At 44.4% G+C, this 19831-nt stretch overlaps 1 protein-coding gene across 2 annotated transcripts in view; it reads left to right on the plus strand.

The window, feature by feature from the left end:
- LRRC28 (leucine rich repeat containing 28) overlaps positions 1 to 19831 on the plus strand; it is a 60228-nt gene that overhangs the window by 11121 nt on the left and 29276 nt on the right. For both annotated transcript variants that reach the window (XM_073653335.1, XM_073653334.1), the window contains exons 2-3: positions 16037 to 16258; positions 16687 to 16727. In XM_073653335.1, coding sequence (XP_073509436.1) covers positions 16055 to 16258; positions 16687 to 16727 — 245 coding nt within the window. In that variant the 5' untranslated portion in view covers positions 16037 to 16054. The remainder of the gene's footprint in view (positions 1 to 16036; positions 16259 to 16686; positions 16728 to 19831) is intronic.

Genomic DNA, 19831 nt, shown 5'->3' on the forward strand with positions numbered 1-19831 from the left:
AGTCCTCCATACAGAATAATGGCCCCACATAGTCCTCCATACAGTATAATGGGCCCCACATAGTCCTCCATACAGAATAATGGGCCCCACATAGTCCTCCATGCAGAATAATGGCCCCACATAGTCCTCCATACAGAATAATGGGCCCCACATAGTCCTCCATACAGAATAATGGCCCCACATGGTCCTCCATACAGAATAATGGGCCCCACATATTTCTTCAAACAGAATAATGGGCCCACATAGTCCTTAATACAGAATAATGGCCCCACATAGTCCTCCATACAGAATAATGGCCCCACATAGTCCTCCATACAGAATAATGGGCCCCACATAGTCCTCCATACAGAATAATGGGCCCCACATAGTCCTCCAGACAGAATAATGGCCCCACATAGTCCTCCATAGAGAATAATGGGCCCCACATAGTCCTCCATACAGTATAATGGTTCCACATAGTCCTCCATACAGTATAATGGTTCCACATAGTCCTCCATACAGAATAATGGCCCCACATAGTCCTCCATACAGAATAATGGTCCCACATAGTCCTCCATACAGAATAATGGCCCCACATAGTCCCCCATACAGAATAATGGCCCCACATAGTCCCCCATACAGTATAATGGGCCCACATAGTCCTCCATACAGAATAATGGCCCCACATAGTCCTCCATACAGAATAATGGCCCCACATAGTCCTCCATACACTATAATGGGCCCCACATAGTCCTCCATACAGAATAATGGGCCGCACATAGTCCTCCAGACAGAATAATGGGTCCCACATAGTCCTCCATACAGTATAATGGTTCCACATAGTCCTCCATACAGTATAATGGTTCCACATAGTCCTCCATACAGAATAATGGCCCCACATAGTCCTCCATACAGAATAATGGCCCCACATAGTCCCCCATACAGTATAATGGGCCCACATAGTCCTCCATACAGTATAATGGCCCCACATAGTCCCCCATACAGTATAATGGGCCCACATAGTCCTCCATACAGAATAATGGCCCCACATAGTCCTCCATACAGAATAATGGCCCCACATAGTCCTCCATACACTATAATGGGCCCCACATAGTCCTCCATACAGAATAATGGGCCGCACATAGTCCTCCAGACAGAATAATGGGTCCCACATAGTCCTCCATACAGAATAATGGTCCCACATAGTCCTCCATACAAAATAATGGCCCCACATAGTTCTCCATACAGAGAAATAGTCCTCCATACAGAATAATGGCCCCACATAGTCCTCCATACAGAAGAATACCCTTCATACAGAATAATGGCCCCACATAGTCCTCCATACAGAAGAATACCCTTCATACAGAATAATGGCCCCACATAGTCCTTCATGCAGAATAATGGCCCCACATAGTCCTCCATACAGTATAATGGCCCCACATAGTCCTCCATACAGTATAATGGGCCCCACATAGTCCTCCATACAGTGTAATGGGCCCCACATAGTCCTCCATACAGAATAATGGGCCCCATATAGTCCTCCATACAGAATAATGGCCCCACATAGTCCTCCATACAGAATAATGGCCCCACATAGTCCTCCATATAGAATAACGGGCCCACATAGTCCTCCGTACAGAATAACGGGCCCACATAGTCCTCCGTACAGAATAATGGGCCCACATAGTCCTCCGTACAGAATAATGGCCCCACATAGTCCTCCATACTGAAGAATAACCCTCCATACAGAATAATGGCCCCACATAGTCCTCCATACAGAAGAATACCCTTCATACAGAATAATGGCCCCACATAGTCCTCCATACACTATAATGGGCCCCACATAGTCCTCCATACAGAATAATGGGCCGCACATAGTCCTCCAGACAGAATAATGGGTCCCACATAGTCCTCCATACAGTATAATGGTTCCACATAGTCCTCCATACAGTATAATGGTTCCACATAGTCCTCCATACAGAATAATGGCCCCACATAGTCCTCCATACAGAATAATGGCCCCACATAGTCCCCCATACAGTATAATGGGCCCACATAGTCCTCCATACAGTATAATGGCCCCACATAGTCCCCCATACAGTATAATGGGCCCACATAGTCCTCCATACAGAATAATGGCCCCACATAGTCCTCCATACAGAATAATGGCCCCACATAGTCCTCCATACACTATAATGGGCCCCACATAGTCCTCCATACAGAATAATGGGCCGCACATAGTCCTCCAGACAGAATAATGGGTCCCACATAGTCCTCCATACAGAATAATGGTCCCACATAGTCCTCCATACAAAATAATGGCCCCACATAGTTCTCCATACAGAGAAATAGTCCTCCATACAGAATAATGGCCCCACATAGTCCTCCATACAGAAGAATACCCTTCATACAGAATAATGGCCCCACATAGTCCTCCATACAGAAGAATACCCTTCATACAGAATAATGGCCCCACATAGTCCTTCATGCAGAATAATGGCCCCACATAGTCCTCCATACAGTATAATGGCCCCACATAGTCCTCCATACAGTATAATGGGCCCCACATAGTCCTCCATACAGTATAATGGGCCCCACATAGTCCTCCATACAGAATAATGGGCCCCATATAGTCCTCCATACAGAATAATGGCCCCACATAGTCCTCCATATAGAATAACGGGCCCACATAGTCCTCCGTACAGAATAACGGGCCCACATAGTCCTCCGTACAGAATAATGGGCCCACATAGTCCTCCGTACAGAATAATGGCCCCACATAGTCCTCCATACTGAAGAATAACCCTCCATACAGAATAATGGCCCCACATAGTCCTCCATACAGAAGAATACCCTTCATACAGAATAATGGCCCCACATAGTCCTTCATACAGAATAATGGGCCCACATAGTCCTCCATACAGAATAATGGGCTCCACATAGTCCTCCATACAGAATAATGGCCCCACATAGTCCTCCATACAGAATAATGGCCCCACATAGTCCTCCATACAGAATAATGGCCCCACATAGTCCTCCATACAGAATAATGGGCCCACATAGTCCTCCATACAGAATAATGGGCCCACATAGTCCTCCATACAGAATAATGGGCCCACATAGTCCTCCATACAGAATAATGGGCCAACATAGTCCTCCTTACAGTATAATGGTCCCCACATAGTCCTCCATACAGTATAATGGCCCCAACATAGTCCTCCATACAGTATAATGGTCCCCACATAGCCCTCCATACAGAATAATGGCCCCACATAGCGCTCCATACAGTATAATGGTCCCCACATAGTCCTCCATACAGAATAATGGCCCCACATAGTCCTCCATACAGAATAATGGGCCCCACATAGTCCTCCATACAGAATAATGGCCCCACATAGTCCTCCATACAGAATAATGGGCCCCACATAGTCCTCAATACAGAATAATGGCCCCACATTGTCCTCCATGCAGAATAATGGCCCCACATAGTCCTCCATACAGAATAATGGACCCACATAGTCCTCCGTACAGAATAATGGGCCCACATAGTCCTCCGTACAGAATAATGGCCCCACATAGTCCTTCATACAGAAGAATAGCCCTCCATACAGAATAATGGGCCCACATAGTCCTCCATACAGAAGAATACCCTTCATACAGAATAATGGCCCCACATAGTCCTTCATACAGAATAATGGGCCCACATAGTCCTCCATACAGAATAATGGGCTCCACATAGTCCTCCATACAGAATAATGGACCCCACATAGTCCGCCATACAGTATAATGGTCCCCACATAGCCCTCTATACAGTATAATGGTCCCCACATAGCCCTCCATACAGAATAATGGCCCCACATAGCGCTCCATACAGTATAATGATCCCCACATAGTCCTCCATACAGAATAATGGCCCCCACATAGTCCTCCATACAGAACAATGACCCCCACATAGTTCTCCACACAGAATAATGGACCCACATAGGGGCGGCGGTTCTGGTGTTCCGGGCCAAGTAAAACCACCCTGCAGGCTAGATGTGTCCCACGGGCCAGAGTTTATCCTGTATGCTTTAGATTAAATAGAAATTATATTACCCATATATCATCCCAAGTTCTTTAGTGTCTCTACGCGATTCTCGCTCCTCTAACAAGCGACTCCTAATAACACAATAGCCTCAAATAATGGGTCCGCAGACTATTACCCAAGAGACCTGAAATTAAAATATACCCCAAACACATTTGTTCAGTATACTCTAATAACTGAATCAATAAAAGCAGAAAAAAAGACTAAAAGCCAAAAAGTTGTTTTTGTATTTTTTGACATGGATTAGTCAGCCATAAAAATCCTCATATAAACCCCTCTGTGTGTACATACCCTATAGAGCTAGATATAAGGCTAACATAAGCACTCCATTTGGGAAGCATACACATGAGCCGGTATTTTTGTGAAACTCATTTCAGGCAGTTACAAGCGTCTTTCTGTGGCAGTGTCCGGCGTGTTCTGTAACGTTACTGGGGGGCAGGAGATTGATGGTCATTTCATGACGGATCCTATCGCACTTTCGCATTGATGTGGACTGACTCACAGTCACAATATTGTAACCGGCACCTGTTTCCTCAGCTATGATCCGATTTTGACATCTGATACCCGCTTCTCTGACTTGTTGGCTGGTGATCTGTAAACGGCTACGAGCAAAGCTTATTGGGGAAAACAATCATCAGGATTTTGTTAGAACCCTCCTGTTTGTTTTTCCATCTTGTGTTTTGCGGTCACGTGACCATCTGCCTTTATATTCCAGCTCCGCCCTTTTGGCTATGCTGGACTTCAGTGTTTGACTGTTTCACTAGGTGCTTCTGTGCCTTTCTCTATCAGTTCATTTGGTCCTTCTGAGACCTCTTGTACCTTTTTGTCTGTTTGTCTTTTTATGTTCTGCAACAAATTCTCTGTTTAGGAGGTGTCCCTTTTTTGTCCCAGTCCTTAGTTCTTTTAGGGACCCCTCCCCTTATGCTATAGGTCTTCGTTCAGACTAGCCGAGGACTAAGGCGGGTCGGTTCGCTAGGAACAGGCAGCCCGCTACATTGTAGGGATTCAGCTAAGTCTTACTGTAGGGACAGCTTTCCCCTATCTTTCCTTAGTACTTGTTGCAGATCATAACAGTAAGTCCAGCCCAAAAAAACTAAAAGGAAAGAAATTTGGGGATCAGTATGGTTTCCATACAGGATTTGGCTCAACGCCTGCAGGGATTGTCTCTGGAGGTAGCCAAGTTCCAGCAACACGTGCTGTTCTGAAGCTCATTTTGTGGAACCCAAGGTAGGACTGCCTGATGTTTTTTATGGTAAACAGCAAGATTTTTTTTCCTTTAAAAATGCTTGTTTGTTATATTTTCGTTTGAGACCAAGGTCCTCTGGGAATGAATCACAGCTCTTTGGTTTTATTATGTCACTTGTGCGCAAAGAACCACAGGGGTGGGCCTTTTCTCTCCAACCTAATGATCCTTGTTTAAGGTCTGTAGAAGAATTTTTTTCTGCTATGGGGCTCTTATATGATGATCCTGAGCGAGTCTCATCTGCTGAGGCAGAACTCAGGCGTTTGAATCGGGGGTCAGGTGATGTTGAAAATTATTGCACACACTTCAGAAGATGGGCCTCGGAAGTCAGATGGAATGATCCTGCTCTGAAATGTCTATTTCTTGGTGGTCTGAGTGAAAGGGTTAAGGATTTGCTAATTGCATTCCCCGCACCAGAGACTCTGCAGAATGCCATGCAATTAGCTTTTCGTGTGGATAGGAGATTGAGATTTAGACTGAATGAGGTAAAGACTCCTGTAATGCCAGGTCCTAGTCCCCAGAAAATCTGCTCTGACGGCGGAGAACCGATGGAGGTTGGGGCGAAGTCGCTCCCCTCTCAGGAAAGAGACCGGAGGTTCGCCGAGGGATTGTGTCTTTATTGTGGTAAAGCTGACCATTTGATTAAGTATTGTGAGCTTCTTTTAAGTAAAGAAAAAAAAAAGGTCAGGTACGCCCGTATAGCTTGTTTACGCTCTGCAGGAGTATTTCTTTCTGGGAGTACTACTTTGCAGGAAAATTTCATTGAATTTCAGGTATTTGTGGATTGTGGTTCAACACTTAATGTGATTGATAAAGGGTTTTTGGAAAAACTTAACTTGAAATCCAAACCTTTGTCATCACCTATTTCTGTGATTGCAATTGATAACACTCCCTTGAAATGTATTACTCACAAGGTTGCTGCATTTCCCCTCACTATCAGTGGAGTTCACCAAGAAATTTTGGACTTGGTTGTATTAGATAATTTACCCTCTCTGGTTGTTTTAGGTTTGCCTTGGTTAAAACTGCACAATCCTTTGCTGGACTGGTCTACTAATGTGATTAAGTCTTGGAGTCTGAAGTACTATGATAAATGTTGTAATGGTCGCATTGCGGATGTGGAAAAAGGGGAATTACCTCTACCTATTCAAGATTTTTGGAGGGTTTTTTCAGAGGAGGAGTCGCAAATTTTACCTCCTCATAGGGATTATGATTGCTCCATTGAGTTTGTTCCTTAAGCTACCCTTCCCAAGAGTCGCTTGTTTAATCTGACTATTCCTGAAAGAAAGGCCTTGGAAGAATACATACAGACTAGCCTGGCTGCTGGTCACATTAGACCTTCTAAGTCGCCTGTGGCAGTTGGATTTTTCTTTGTTAAAAAAAAGGACGGTGGTTTACGTCCATGTCTGGATTTTCGTGAAATTAATATGATTACCGTACACAATTCCTACCCATTGTCGTTAATTCCTGACTTGTTTAACCAGTTGGTGGGGGCCAAGTGGTTCTCTAAAATTGATCTCCGGGGGGCATACAATTTGTTACGAGTGAAGGAGGGTGATGAATGGAAAACTGCTTTTAACACTCCGGTAGGTCATTTTGAGAATCTGGTGATGCCTTTTGGTCTTACCTATGCACCTGCACTTTTTCAGAACCTTATTAATGACATCCTGAGACCTTTGATTGGTTAGAATGTGGTTGTGTATTTGGATGACATTTTGATTTATTCACCAGATCTAGAGTCCCATTGGCAGAGTGTACGTGAAGTTTTGCAGTTGAGTGATAATTCACTCTTTGCTAAGCTGGAGAAATGTGAGTTCGCTGTGCAGAAAATTAGTTTTTTGGGCTACATTGTCTCCAGCGAGGGCTTTGAGATGGACCCAGTGAAGGTTCTGGCTGTGCAGGAATGGCCTAGGCCTATTGGTTTGAAATCCATACAGAGATTTTGGGGTTTTGCCAATTATTACAGGAAATTCATTAAGAATTTTTCTGTAATTGCTAAGCGTCTGACCGATCTCACCAGGAAAGGTGCGAATACGGTCCAGTGGACTACTGAGGCCATTGAAGCGTTTGAGTATCTCAAAGAGAGGTTCAGTTCTGCCCCTATCCTTATGCAGCCTTATGAGACCAAGCCTTTTTTGGTCGAGGTCGATGCGTCATCGGTGGGGGTCGGAGCAGTTTTGTCTCAGGAGAACAAGGATGGAGTACATCCTTGTGCCTTCTTTTCGAAAAAAATTTCGGAAACCAAACTGAATTATGATGTTGGAAATCGGAAGTTGCTGGCTATTAAACTCGTGTTTGAACATTGGCGTCATTTTTTGGAAGGCGCTAGATTTCCTATTCAGGTGTTCACAGATCATAAGAATTTGATCTATGCATGCTGCCAAGCGCTTGAATGCCGTCAAGCTAGGTGGGCACTTTTTTTTTTTCTCGGTTTCATTTTTCTGTTACCTATATCCCTGGTACTAAGGGATACTCGCAGCTTCTCTCCTACGGTCGGTGCCGAGGAGGATTAGGGCATTTTACAGAAAGGAGTTGTGGTGGCGGCATTGGACTCCGTTTTGGAGAATGGGATTCTGAAAGCTCAAGATGATGCTCCATCTAACAGTCCCCATGGCAGGTTGTTCGTGCCTAGAGCCTTTAGGAGAGATTTGTTTGTGGAGTGTCATGAGTCTCGGTTGGCTGGTCATCCAGGAATTTCGGAGACTAAGAGACTTATCAGTCGTAGTTTTTGGTGGCCTGGATGGCCGAAGGAAGTCATCAAGTGGGTGCGTCAATGTACTGTGTGTGCTAGGTCAAAGGCTTCACATACTCCTTCTGTGGGGTTGCTTTGCCCTCTGAAGGTTCCTAGTGCGCTTTGAACGCATCTCACAATGGATTTTATTACTGATCTTCCTGTGTCCGAGGGTTTTACTGTCATCTGTGTGGTCATGGACCGTTTTAGTAAGATGTGTCATTTGGTTCCATTCATTAAGTTGCCCTGCGTCAAGACACTCGCTAAGGCGTTTGTTAAAGAGATTGTCAAGCTTCATGGCGTTCCCATGGATATTGTTTCTGATAGAGGACCTCAGTTTGTGGCTCGCTTTTGGCGTGCTTTTTGTGACAGGTTGGGAGTCCATTTGTCATTTTCGTCTGGGTATCATCCTGAGTCTAATGGACAGACTGAAAGAAAGAACCAGGATGTTGAACAGTTTTTGCGTTGTTTTGTGGCGTACAATCAAGAGGTGTGGTCTGAGTTTCTGCCTCTCGCAGAATTTGCTCTTAACAATCATACATCCTCCTCTGCTGGGTGTTCTCCTTTTTTTTTGTTGTACTGGGAGACATCCGTCTTTTGGTTCGTTCTCCAAATTGTGGTCGGCTTTGCCGGAGGAGGAGAATTTTTCCGGTGATTTGGAGAGAGTTTGGACTAATGTACGTTGCAACCTTCAAGAGGCTAACAAGAAGTCCAAGAAGTATTTTGACAGGAAACGTAAGGAGGTTTTGTTTACTGTGGTTGACATGGTTTGGTTGTCCTCAAAGAACCTGTGGTTGAGGATTCCTTCTAAAAAACTGGGTCCTAAGTTTGTGGGTCCATTTAAAGTGCTTCAGGTTGTTAACCGGTCTGCGGTTAGGTTGGATATCCCTACTTCCTGGAAGATTAATCCTGTGTTTCATGTTTCCTTGTTGAAAAAGGCTGATGTGTCAGATAGGGATTCCACTGTCACAGTTCCTCCTGTGGTGGAAGACGCGAATATGAAATTTCTCGTATCCTGAATTCTAGATGGCATAGAGAGAGATTACAGTATCTTGTCTCCTGGAAGGGTTTCGGTCCCGAAGATAACTCCTGGGTAAGGGCGGATGATGTCTCTGCTCCTAGGCTTGTTAGAGCGTTCCACAGGAGGTTTCCGGATAGGCCTGGGCCTGGAGGATCCGGAGGATCCTCATAAAAGAGGGGGTACTGTTAGAACTCTCCTGTTTGTTTTTCCATCTTGTGTTTTGTGGTCACGTGACCACCTGCTTTATATTCCAGCTCCGCCCTCCTGGCTGTGCTGGACTTCAGTGTTTGACTGTTTCTAGCCAGGTGCTTCTGTGCCTTTCTCTGTCAGTTCGTTTGGTCTTTCTGGGACCTCTAGTACCTTTTTGTCTTTTTGTGTTCTGCAACAACTTCTCAGTTTAGGAGGTGTCCCTTTTTTGTCCCAGTCCTTAGTTCTTTTAGGGACCCCTCCCCTTATGCTATAGGTCTTCGTTCAGACTAGCCGAGGACTAAGGTGGGTCAGTTCGCTAGGAACAGGCAGCCCGCTACATCGTAGGGATTCAGCTTAGTATTACTGTAGGGACAGCTTTCCCCTATCTTTCCTTAGTACTTGTTGCAGATCATAACAGATTTATGTGCAAATGTGTTTTCGGGAGATTCCTTTTACCTGTTGCTGGTTTATTCTGGTTACATATAAAAGAGAAGTAATGCTGAAGTTATTTTTCAAGCTTTCCATGTAGGAGATGATCTCTGGGGCATTTTGAATTTGTGTAATTTAAAGCAAATCCTTTACAATAAGCCGACCTGATATAGAAGTTCATGTGCTGGTAACCCCCCCCCCCCCCCAATATTTTGACAATTTTTTGGTGCTATGTGGTTAGAATGATGGATGAGCTTTTCTGACCTGATTGAGATTTGTCTAAAAAAAAAAAAAAGTAATTGTTGGAAGGTCTGTGATCTGGTAACCCCAAAAATCATTTAAAGGGATTGTCTAATCTTTCTTAAGGAGCAGCTTTCTGCATGCCAGTATGGTATGTTCCTGGAGATTAACAGTCCAGGCCAGTGGCATGGTCACTTTCTGATGCTGCTAGCTAAGACAGCTTTGGCTACTTTACATCAGAGGAGCGCATGCTGTATACTGCCCCCTCTTTTCTTAGGAAACTGGCCACCTCTGATAGATTGGAGAGGTGGCCAGCAATCTAGGCCACAAGCAGTAAACCATGACGTTAAAAATCATTTGATTTTTGGGAAAAGACAGGATTTTTAATAAATTGCAAAGTTTTACAAAGTTTTACAGACCACTTCTCTTGTGGCAATCTTCTGATTACCATGTGCCTGTCAGTGGGATTTTCAAATGCATGGGGTTGTAATTAGCATGACCAAATAAAGAGATTTTTACTGTATTTTTAAGACTATAAGGCTGTGTGCCCACGATGCTTTTTTTATGCGTTTCCGCAGCGGCAAAAACCCAGCAGAAACGCTTAAAAAACGCTTGGTAGAAGGCCTGCCATGTTCCCCAATGATAATCCGCATGTGCTGTGCACATGCTGCGGAAATTTCCGCTGCGGGTTATCATTGCAGAAAAAAACGCAGCACTACCAATTATTTTGCGGAAGTGCTGCGTTTTCGCCGCCATTGACTTGCATTGGAACGCATGGATTCCGCATCACTACATCTGTACATGCGGAATCCAAGCGTTTCACTGTGCGGATGGTACCCGGGTGTGTAGGACAGGAGACTCCTCCGGACCCGGGTACCATAGAACCTGTAAAAAAAATAATAAAATAAAAAATAATTATTAGATTTACCTTCTGATGGCCCCCGGTCTCCTTGTCTTCGTTTGCCGGCAGCTCGCGGTACACTACACTGAAGGACCTGCGCTGACGTCATTTAGTCATGTGATAGCAGGTCCTTCAGTGCAGTGTACCGCGAGCTGCCGGCAAGCCAGGACGGAGCGAAGCAAAACTCCGGGGGCCATCGGAAGGTAAGTATAATATTTATTTTTTAACATTCTTTCGGTCACACTATATAAATCCATACCGGTTGCATGGATTTATATAGTGTGACCAAGTTGTCAAGCCCTTTCCAAGTGATGCTAAAATCGCTTGGAAAGCGCTTGTCAACCCGCATGCGGAAATGCATGTGAAGAACGCTTCACATCCGCATGTCCCTGGCAGGAAAACGCATATACAATCCGCATGTACAATCCGCATACGTTTTTTTCCGCCAGGGAGATGCAGAAATGCTCAGGAAAAAAATCCGGAGCATTTCTGCATCGTGGGCACATAGCCTAAGTAACACCTGAGTATATAGGACATATCTCAGGTTTAGACAGCATAAAATAGGTATAAAAAATGTTTGTGTGCAGAATTATTAGACAATTTGTATGTTTGATGACTCATTTTATTATTGAACAACTACAGTGCTGTCGGTCAATCCAAAAAGTTAATAAACCTAAATATTAAAGAAAGTAAAAGTGAGGTTTTGTCTTTCTTAGGAGAATATCTCTGGGTGCAGAATTATTAAGCAACTAAATGAAAAACCTAAATGTTCCTATCTCAATCATTTATTTTCATCTGTTAAAGTGGAACATTTTATTTAAACACATCCAATTGTGGAAGTTATAATTATTCCAAACTCTATTGATTAAAATGAACTTTTGTTCATGGGAAAACCCCTTTAAGAAGAGCCCACAAGTTCTCAATAGGGTTCAGGACAGGTGAGAAAGGGGCCGTGTCATTATTCTTTCGCTGGTAGCCGAGCATTGGAGACTTGATGCTGCGATTGAGCAGTGCCCTGCATGAAAATCGTAGTTTTCTTGCAAGACGCAGATTTTTTCCTGTAACGCTGCTTGAGGAAAGTGTCTTCTAAAAATTGGCAGTAGGTTTGGGGGTTGATTTTGAGCCCATTTTCATCCCAATAAGGTCTAACTAGTCCATCTTTAATAATACCAGCCCACAGCACTACTCCACCTAAAACATGCTGGTATATGAGTCAAAGTAGGGATCTGAGACCATCACTGATCCAGCCATGGTCCATCAAAAATCACTCTGATCTCATCAGTCCATAAAACCTTTAAAAAATCCATCTTCAGATATTTCTTGGCCCAGTCTTGACATTTCCCCTCCTGTGTCTTGCTCAATGGTGGTCGGGTTTCAGCCTTCCTTACCTCGGCCGTGTCTCTGAGCACTGAACACCTTGTACTTCTGGTCTCCAGGGAGGCTGCTGCTCTGGAATATGACAGCACTGGAGGATAATGGCTTCCTGGTTGCTTCACCTTTGATTCTTCTCTAATCTTTGGCAGATAACGTGACTTTTTTCTCAACATGTTTTTTGCGACCTTGTTCATTTTTTGCGACCTTGTTCATTTTTTGCAACAAAACTTTTGATGGTTTTGTTTTGTGATCGCTCCCCAATATCTTAGCACTTTCAGGAGTGCTGCATACCTCTGGAAGACTTGTAACAATTTCTGACTTTTCCGTTCGTTAAATCTCTTTTTTTGGCACATTTTGTCTGAGGAAAGCAAGCTGCCTAATAATTCTGCACACCTTGATAAGATTACACCATAATAGGCTGCTGTACTGCTGGGCAAAGAGCTGTCACGCTGTCTCTGTATACTGGAGGTAGGGGGCCTAAGCTGACCCTAAGCTGGGGCCCTGGCTAATCCCTCAACCTGGAGGTACTGTTAAAGGTACAGAGGTCCAGGCCGCCAGCGTAACCCCTACCTCCTGAGGATCCCTGCACCTAAGTAATCTAGTCCTGAGAAGGACCCCGATCACAACAAAAGGGGACAAGTAATAATATGCCCACACACAGTACTTAGACGAACGAGACAGTACAAGGGAAAAACCAAAACCACCTTGCATACAAAAACTACACAACTACAACAGAGGGAACACCAACGGGAAAGGAGATAAATGATAAAGCGAGGAAGGGAAAAAACTCTCCGAATACACTTATCTCTGAAACTCCAAATACCACGATCCGCTCTGTTAGTCTGCATGAAATGCTTTCACCGACACTTCCCTAACAGACCAGCAGGCATTTGAAGGAGTCTCACTACAGCAGCATTGATTGCAGCTGGGCGAGGCTGGACCTCGTCTAGCACAGAGAGAGAGAGAATTAACTCCCTCACTGCCGAAAAACACAAAGCACCAAAAAGTCAGCTGCGAGAAGTCAGGCTGTGTAATCGTGACGATCTTCGTGGCGACACACCCGTGACAAGAGCTGCCACCAACATTCACAGTATAGTCAGGACATCTGAATGGTATTAATGAGCAGAAGAAGCCACATTGAGCATGGCCATGAATTGCCACCATCAGCACATCCAGCAGTAATGACGTTATCAGCGGCAACAAAGCCAAATCACAGTGAGCGATTTGACAAAACGAAGATTTTAATAGCTCAAAATCTGGATATTTAAGCAGCTTTCATGGGACCACCCTAAAACCAGATAGTAATGGCCACTTTTGAGTGGGCTTTATATACCGCACCCCTTTTGTTGTTCGATTCATTGCACTGTCCCAGTAAAATTGGGACTGTTGGCAAGTATACAGACCTTTTTCTGGGTAGTCTTCCATCATTTTGTTCACACCCCCTAAGAGTGCATTGTATTATTAATGTATACATCACTAAGGTTCATTATTACCATCTCCGATCTGGCAGCTTCTCATGCGCTCCAGTAACTATTGGCCCTGGCCCTCCTGTCTCACCAAAAGGTGTCTGCATCTCCAGCTGGTCCTTCACGAGAATAGGATAAGTGTCAGCAATCCCTGGATGATTCAGACACCTTTGCCTTGGATGAGCCGTGTTGGTCGGGGCTCAATCTATCCACTTCTCTGGACCTGGAATATATAAACCAGCTCTTGGGTGTGAGAACTGTGTCCGCACGTAACCTATTTTGAATTGAACGAAGTTATACACTTTTTCATGGTACCAATTCAATACTATAACGTCATCCAGTAAAAAGCGTAGTTTAAAGCGCACCTGTCAGCAGGATTGTGCTCAGTAAACTATGTACACTGTCAGGTGGGCGACATTTCACTGATTAAAATGATACCTTGGTTGATGAAATCCGTCCTGTGGTTCTGATGTCAAGTCAAGTAAGGCGTGACATCATTGACGCACTCCCCGCGATGGATGCTGGGCTGTGGGCGGGGTTACACCATGCGGCACACCCAGCATCCACCGCACGCTTTCCCAGTGAATGAGGAGAGGGAGAGGTCGCGGTGGATGCCGGGTGTGACGCGCTGGGTAACCCCACCCAGCAGCCACCGTGGAACGCAGAAGTGAGTACCCCCTGCTGCAGCCGGAACTTGACGTGAGATCAGCGGATGTCAGAGCCGGCTGTAGCCGGAGGTCATTTGATGCCTGTGAGCGTCCAGTGATAGCACCGCTCACAGGCAGAAAAGGCATCACAAGGTATTTAGAGAAACACTTATGGGCCTTGGGGAATACATTGGGGGATCATATAAAGTAGTGGACAACCCCTTTAATATTGCTGGCGGACACATAACACATGTTTACTGTGTTTTTTTCTGCTGGTTATATAGGAGACAGCAAGACTGTTGTATATACATCACATAGGAGACACCGAGACTGCCGTATACAGCACATGAGACACCGAGGCAGCTGTATACACATCCCATAGAAGACACCGTGATTGCTGTACATTCATCACATAGGAGACACCAAGACTACTGTGTATACATCACATAGGAACACTGAGACTGCTGTATACATAACATAGGAGACACATAGGGTTGCGGTATATACATCACATGAGACATGGGGCTGTGGTATATAGATTACAGGAGACATGGGGCTGGGGCATATACATCACAGGAGGAGACATGGGGCTGCGGATTATACATCACAGAAGAATATATGGGGCTGAGGATTATACATCACAGGAGGAGACACAGAGGCTGCCAGTGTGGTCTTCCGTGGGACGGGAGCGCATCGCACTAACTCCGGCCACGGAGTACGTTTTGATGCTGGCTCTGGCCAGGACGTAATCTTTATTTGTATGTGCTGTAGCATTCAGTAGTGTGCTTGCGCTCGCAGAGCAAGAAGAAATTTAAGGGCCGGCAGCCGTCAAAAGGCAGCTGCCGACCTGAACATTGCGGTCTCCGGGAATCTGCCCGGGGGCCAGAGAAAAGGTCATCAAGGCTGCCCTCGGGCCTGAGGTTCCCCACCACTGCTTTATATGGAGTTACCCCATGACCATGGCTACGTGATGGCATTTGGTTTACCAAATACAGTACAGTATGACAAAGCGAGATCTCAGACAACCTTAAAGGGGTTGTACCAAGTTAGCACTTATCACTGATCCACCACTGGGACCCCACCAATACCAAGAATGTAGTTCTGCGGTGCACCCTTTGAATGGACTGAATCGGGTCGCTGCCTCATTAATTGCGGTGAGACTGCAGGAAACAGAGAGTACAGCAAGTTCCATAGCCAGTGGTGCAATGGTCTGCATGCTGGAGTCACGGGGCACTATAGAGCCATATTCTGAGCACCAGGATCCCAACAGTGAGAATCCAGCCAAGTTATTTATCATGTGGATGACTTGGTACAACCCCTTTAATTCAGTGGCCACTTTTCCTGCACTTGTTAGTAGGGTCTTCCCCACAGACGGCACAGTTCTCCTGTCCATCAGCCTCCTCTGATTGAAAAACCTTTTTCCCATACAGAGTGTTTTTCAGTTGGAGGAGGCAGATGGTCACTTGTTCCTCCATCATTTTAGAACTGTACAAATCTGAAAATACTTATGTAAGTGCAATAAAATCAAATCCCATTACATTTGTTACAATATAATGGACAACCCTTTAATGTTCTGTTTTTTTTTGATGGTCCAAAGTCAACTGCAATCTTGTTTCCTAAAGTGAACATTGTAGATGTTGTGATTCCCCAATTTTACAGCTCAGCTATCAGTGGATGTAGGGTGCACCCCGCCATGTTTTTATGTCATGTTTTCACTGACTTTCTTGCCTTCTAGATGATTTGAGATGCTGACATGCACTTTGTCCAGTTGGATGGACCCCAGCCAAACATGGCTTCAGAACTCTGCCAGACCATCTCTGTGGCCAAGCTGGAAAGACACAAGAATCTCTTCTTAAATTACCGCAACCTAAACCACTTTCCTCTAGAACTGCTGAAAGATGAAGGACTTCAGTATCTGGAGAGGCTTTACATGAAGCGCAACTCTCTGACCACACTGGTGAGTACAGGAAAATGAATTGTGCGGGGTCAGCCGGGGCAGCAAGTTTCCAGATGCCACCCACGTACTAACAGAAGGTCAGATGAGCTGGCAAACATAAATCAGAAGGGGGCATAGCCTAACATGTCACCATACGCACCGAGATGTTAGGAAGGCTGCAAAGACTGACCGGTTCTTTACAAGATTACTACACAAAAACCATAGATACACAGATACCAAATTTATTAGACTGGTGCTCCCCAATCCTCTTCTCTGATAGCTGCTGAATAACATATTCATATGCCTGTACTGCTCGCCTCCTCAATACATTGGACCCATAATAAATAAGAGGACATTGAATTGGGCACTTCCAGGATTAACAAAAATGCACAGCTTTCATCTTGGTATATACAGATGTATAATGTGTTTGTTGGTTTTATATTTTGCAGCCGGAAAATCTTGCTCAGAAGCTCCCAAATCTTGTTGAATTGTAAGTAGGTCTCCTCTCATATTAGCTGTTTTATTCCATTGTATCCACTAGAGGGCGGCAAAGTCCTTCTTATGTCAAGCTTATTGATTTACTTACTAAAAACTCAAAGGCGACCTGTTACCAGATTTTCCATATATAAACGGTATCCACCACCTTTCAGATGGCTAGAACAGTATCCCTGCAACCTCCTCATAAGAGTCCAGCTGCCCCACATACTTAAGGTGTCTCCAGATTGTGCTCGGGGCCTCCTTTGTTTCCTTAATCGCCATCTCTTCAGTCTTGATTGACGTGGCCGAGTTCTCCTACATTTAACTCTCTCGTGAACAGTCGGGAACAGGACCTGCACAGATGCAACATGCTGTGTGAATGAAGTCAGATGCGTCAATCAAAGCAGGAGAGACGGATACAGTGGGGACAGAGGAGTCTCCGAGCACAATCCACAGATGCCCATCGGACCGCTCTGCGCTGATTACTATATGGACCGGTAGGCATTTTCTTAGGCATGTTGGGCAGCCAGGCTCTTATAAAGGTGTTGCTGGAGTGCTGGACTGGACAGCACAAAGTTGGTGGATACCATCTGTATAGGGAAAACATGGTGACAGGTTCCTCTTAAAGATATGGTTGCAAGGTGCATTATTCTTCTTTGAAATGCTAGCAGCAGCTCAGTCTAGGCATTTTTGTCATTGCCATCTATGAAGGATGAAAGTGTTCGGAAAGCAGCAGTTACAATGTGTATCTAGGGCTACATGGTGACATTGTGACATGTCATTGAGATTGCAGTGATGTCTTGCAACATTGCATATAATGACTTGCTCTGGTGTTGCTGTGCGACCTACCTCAACTGCAATAGATGGTTGCAATTGTTTCCTAATCTGTTCTGTTTTCTGTGACTGGTCCCAAGGTCACATGTAACTCACTTGGCATAGACTCCCTCCCAACATTTGCCTTATTTGTTTGCTGTATATTGGGGGCACATGTATGGAGCAGGCTCAGGAGTCCACATGATGAGTGCTGGCTGTGTTATACAGCCAGTACCTGCCACTAATATTAGTGAATGGAGCTGTTTAACCACTGAAATGCCACTGTCCATCTCGGTAGGACATCTGTTTGGGTAGCTATGACCACAATGATCACAGGCTCCCGTGTTCCTGGCAATCAGAACATTGTATGTACCAAAAATAAAAACTTTTGTGAATTTGTTTACCCGGTAAGATATGGAAAAAAAAAAGTATACAAGTTTGGTGTTGTCGTAGTTATACTGACCTGGAGACTCGTCTTACCAGGTCATTTTTACCTTGAACACTGTAAAAATAATGGGAGAATTGTTTTTTTTTGCCACTGTTTCACCCCATTTTGAATAATTTTTCCCGTTTTTCATTACATGATATGGTAAAATCATTTGTGCAATTTAAACATACAACTGGGCCTGTTAAAAAACAAGTCCTTTTACGGCTATGTCGACAGAAAACTAAACAAAAAAGTTGTGGCTCTTGGAAAAAAAGGGAAAGGAAAATAAAAGCCCAAAAATAAAATAATATTTTTTTAATCAAAATGGTTTTATTGTGCAAACTTTACAACTTACAAGATGAATGATTAAGGTAATCATATTATAAAATCAGAAGAAGTTGAGTACAGTTTTGTATCCATCATTGTTCATGACAAGACTACAATGCCCAATCTCACCCACCCATCTCCCACCGTCCCTCTCACATTTTAAGATTATATCGAATACAATATCCAGATGACGATTTAAACATGAGAACCTTACAGTAAGGTGTTTCATGTCTGAAATAGTGGGTCACTATTAAAGGAGAAGTAAGGTGAATATGACATCTCTTGCCACTGCCTCTGACACCACCGCTGGGCATTTAATCCAGTCCCCCCACGTTTTACCATATTTCGCAATAGCCCCCGTTTTGATGTATATCTTTTTCCATCAAGATGGTGGTATTTAAGCAGCTCACAACCTCTTCCACTGACTGAGCAGTTCTTGCCATTCATTGTTTAGCTATGGTCTTTCTGGATTGATAGAGTATTTTAGCTATAGCCAGTAGTGGGGATGAATTTCCAATGTCTCCCAAATAGCCAAACACATACACACCTTGGGGCTAAGAGACATCCGAATACCAAAGACCTCAAAAATCAATCTCCCCACAACCCAACCAAGTGAGAGCAGGACCAGAACATATGGACCAAAAATCTACACCATCTTCCCTACAACGTGGGCAACAATCATCCGTCCTGAAGCCCATCATGTATAGCACTTTTGAAGTTCTACTGTATATACTCTGTGGATGGGAAATATTTGGGATGTTCTTTGAGCCATATTTATCGATACTTTCCCTGGTGACTCTAAAATATCATCCCACTCCTCTGAAGTAATTTGTCCCATATCCCACCTGGATTTACCCATAGGGTCTCCCAGGATTTTTAGTAACAAGGAATTATGCATGAAAGATATCAGTCCTTTAGTATTTTTGGCATTTACCAGAGTCCAACACCCCATTCAAGGAGATGGACAGATCAGAGATAGACTCATGAGCTCTAATCACGTGTTGTAATTGTAGATACTTGAAGAAATCGGAGTTACACAGATTAAAGGTCGGCTTTAAATGCTCAAATGTGTAAAAATAACACTCCTTATAAAATTGATGTAAGTATCTCAATCCTCTCCTTTTCCATTCCCCAAAACCTTCCAAATGTTGCAATTCCCTCAAGCAGGGGTTACTCCAGATAGGGTTGTACTTGGAATATTCTCCCATTCCCTAAAATGTCTTACATGTCCACCAGATTTTATGGACAAGAATTAAAATCGGGATGCATCCGGGCTGGGACCTAAGCCTGCATGCCTCTAGTAGTTCTATTAAGTTTCTGTATTATTCATATTATAAGACGCACTCCCCCCCCAATTTGGAGGGGGAAATGGGGGTGTGCCTTATGATCCGAATGTAGCTTACCAGCTGCGGTGGGGCGCGGTCCCAAGGTCGCTTCTGGCGGTGGCCTTAGGAGTGGGGCAATGCTGCAGGTCCCAGCCTGGTAGGAGAGGGTGTTCGGCAATGCGGGGGTTCCACCGACATTTTGTGAAAGCCCAGAGCCCCCTCACT

This window comes from Phyllobates terribilis, unplaced genomic scaffold (assembly GCF_046119375.1).
Source record: "Phyllobates terribilis strain yellow unplaced genomic scaffold, ASM4611937v1 Scaffold_11__3_contigs__length_659146591, whole genome shotgun sequence".
Lineage (NCBI taxonomy): Eukaryota > Metazoa > Chordata > Amphibia > Anura > Dendrobatidae > Phyllobates > Phyllobates terribilis.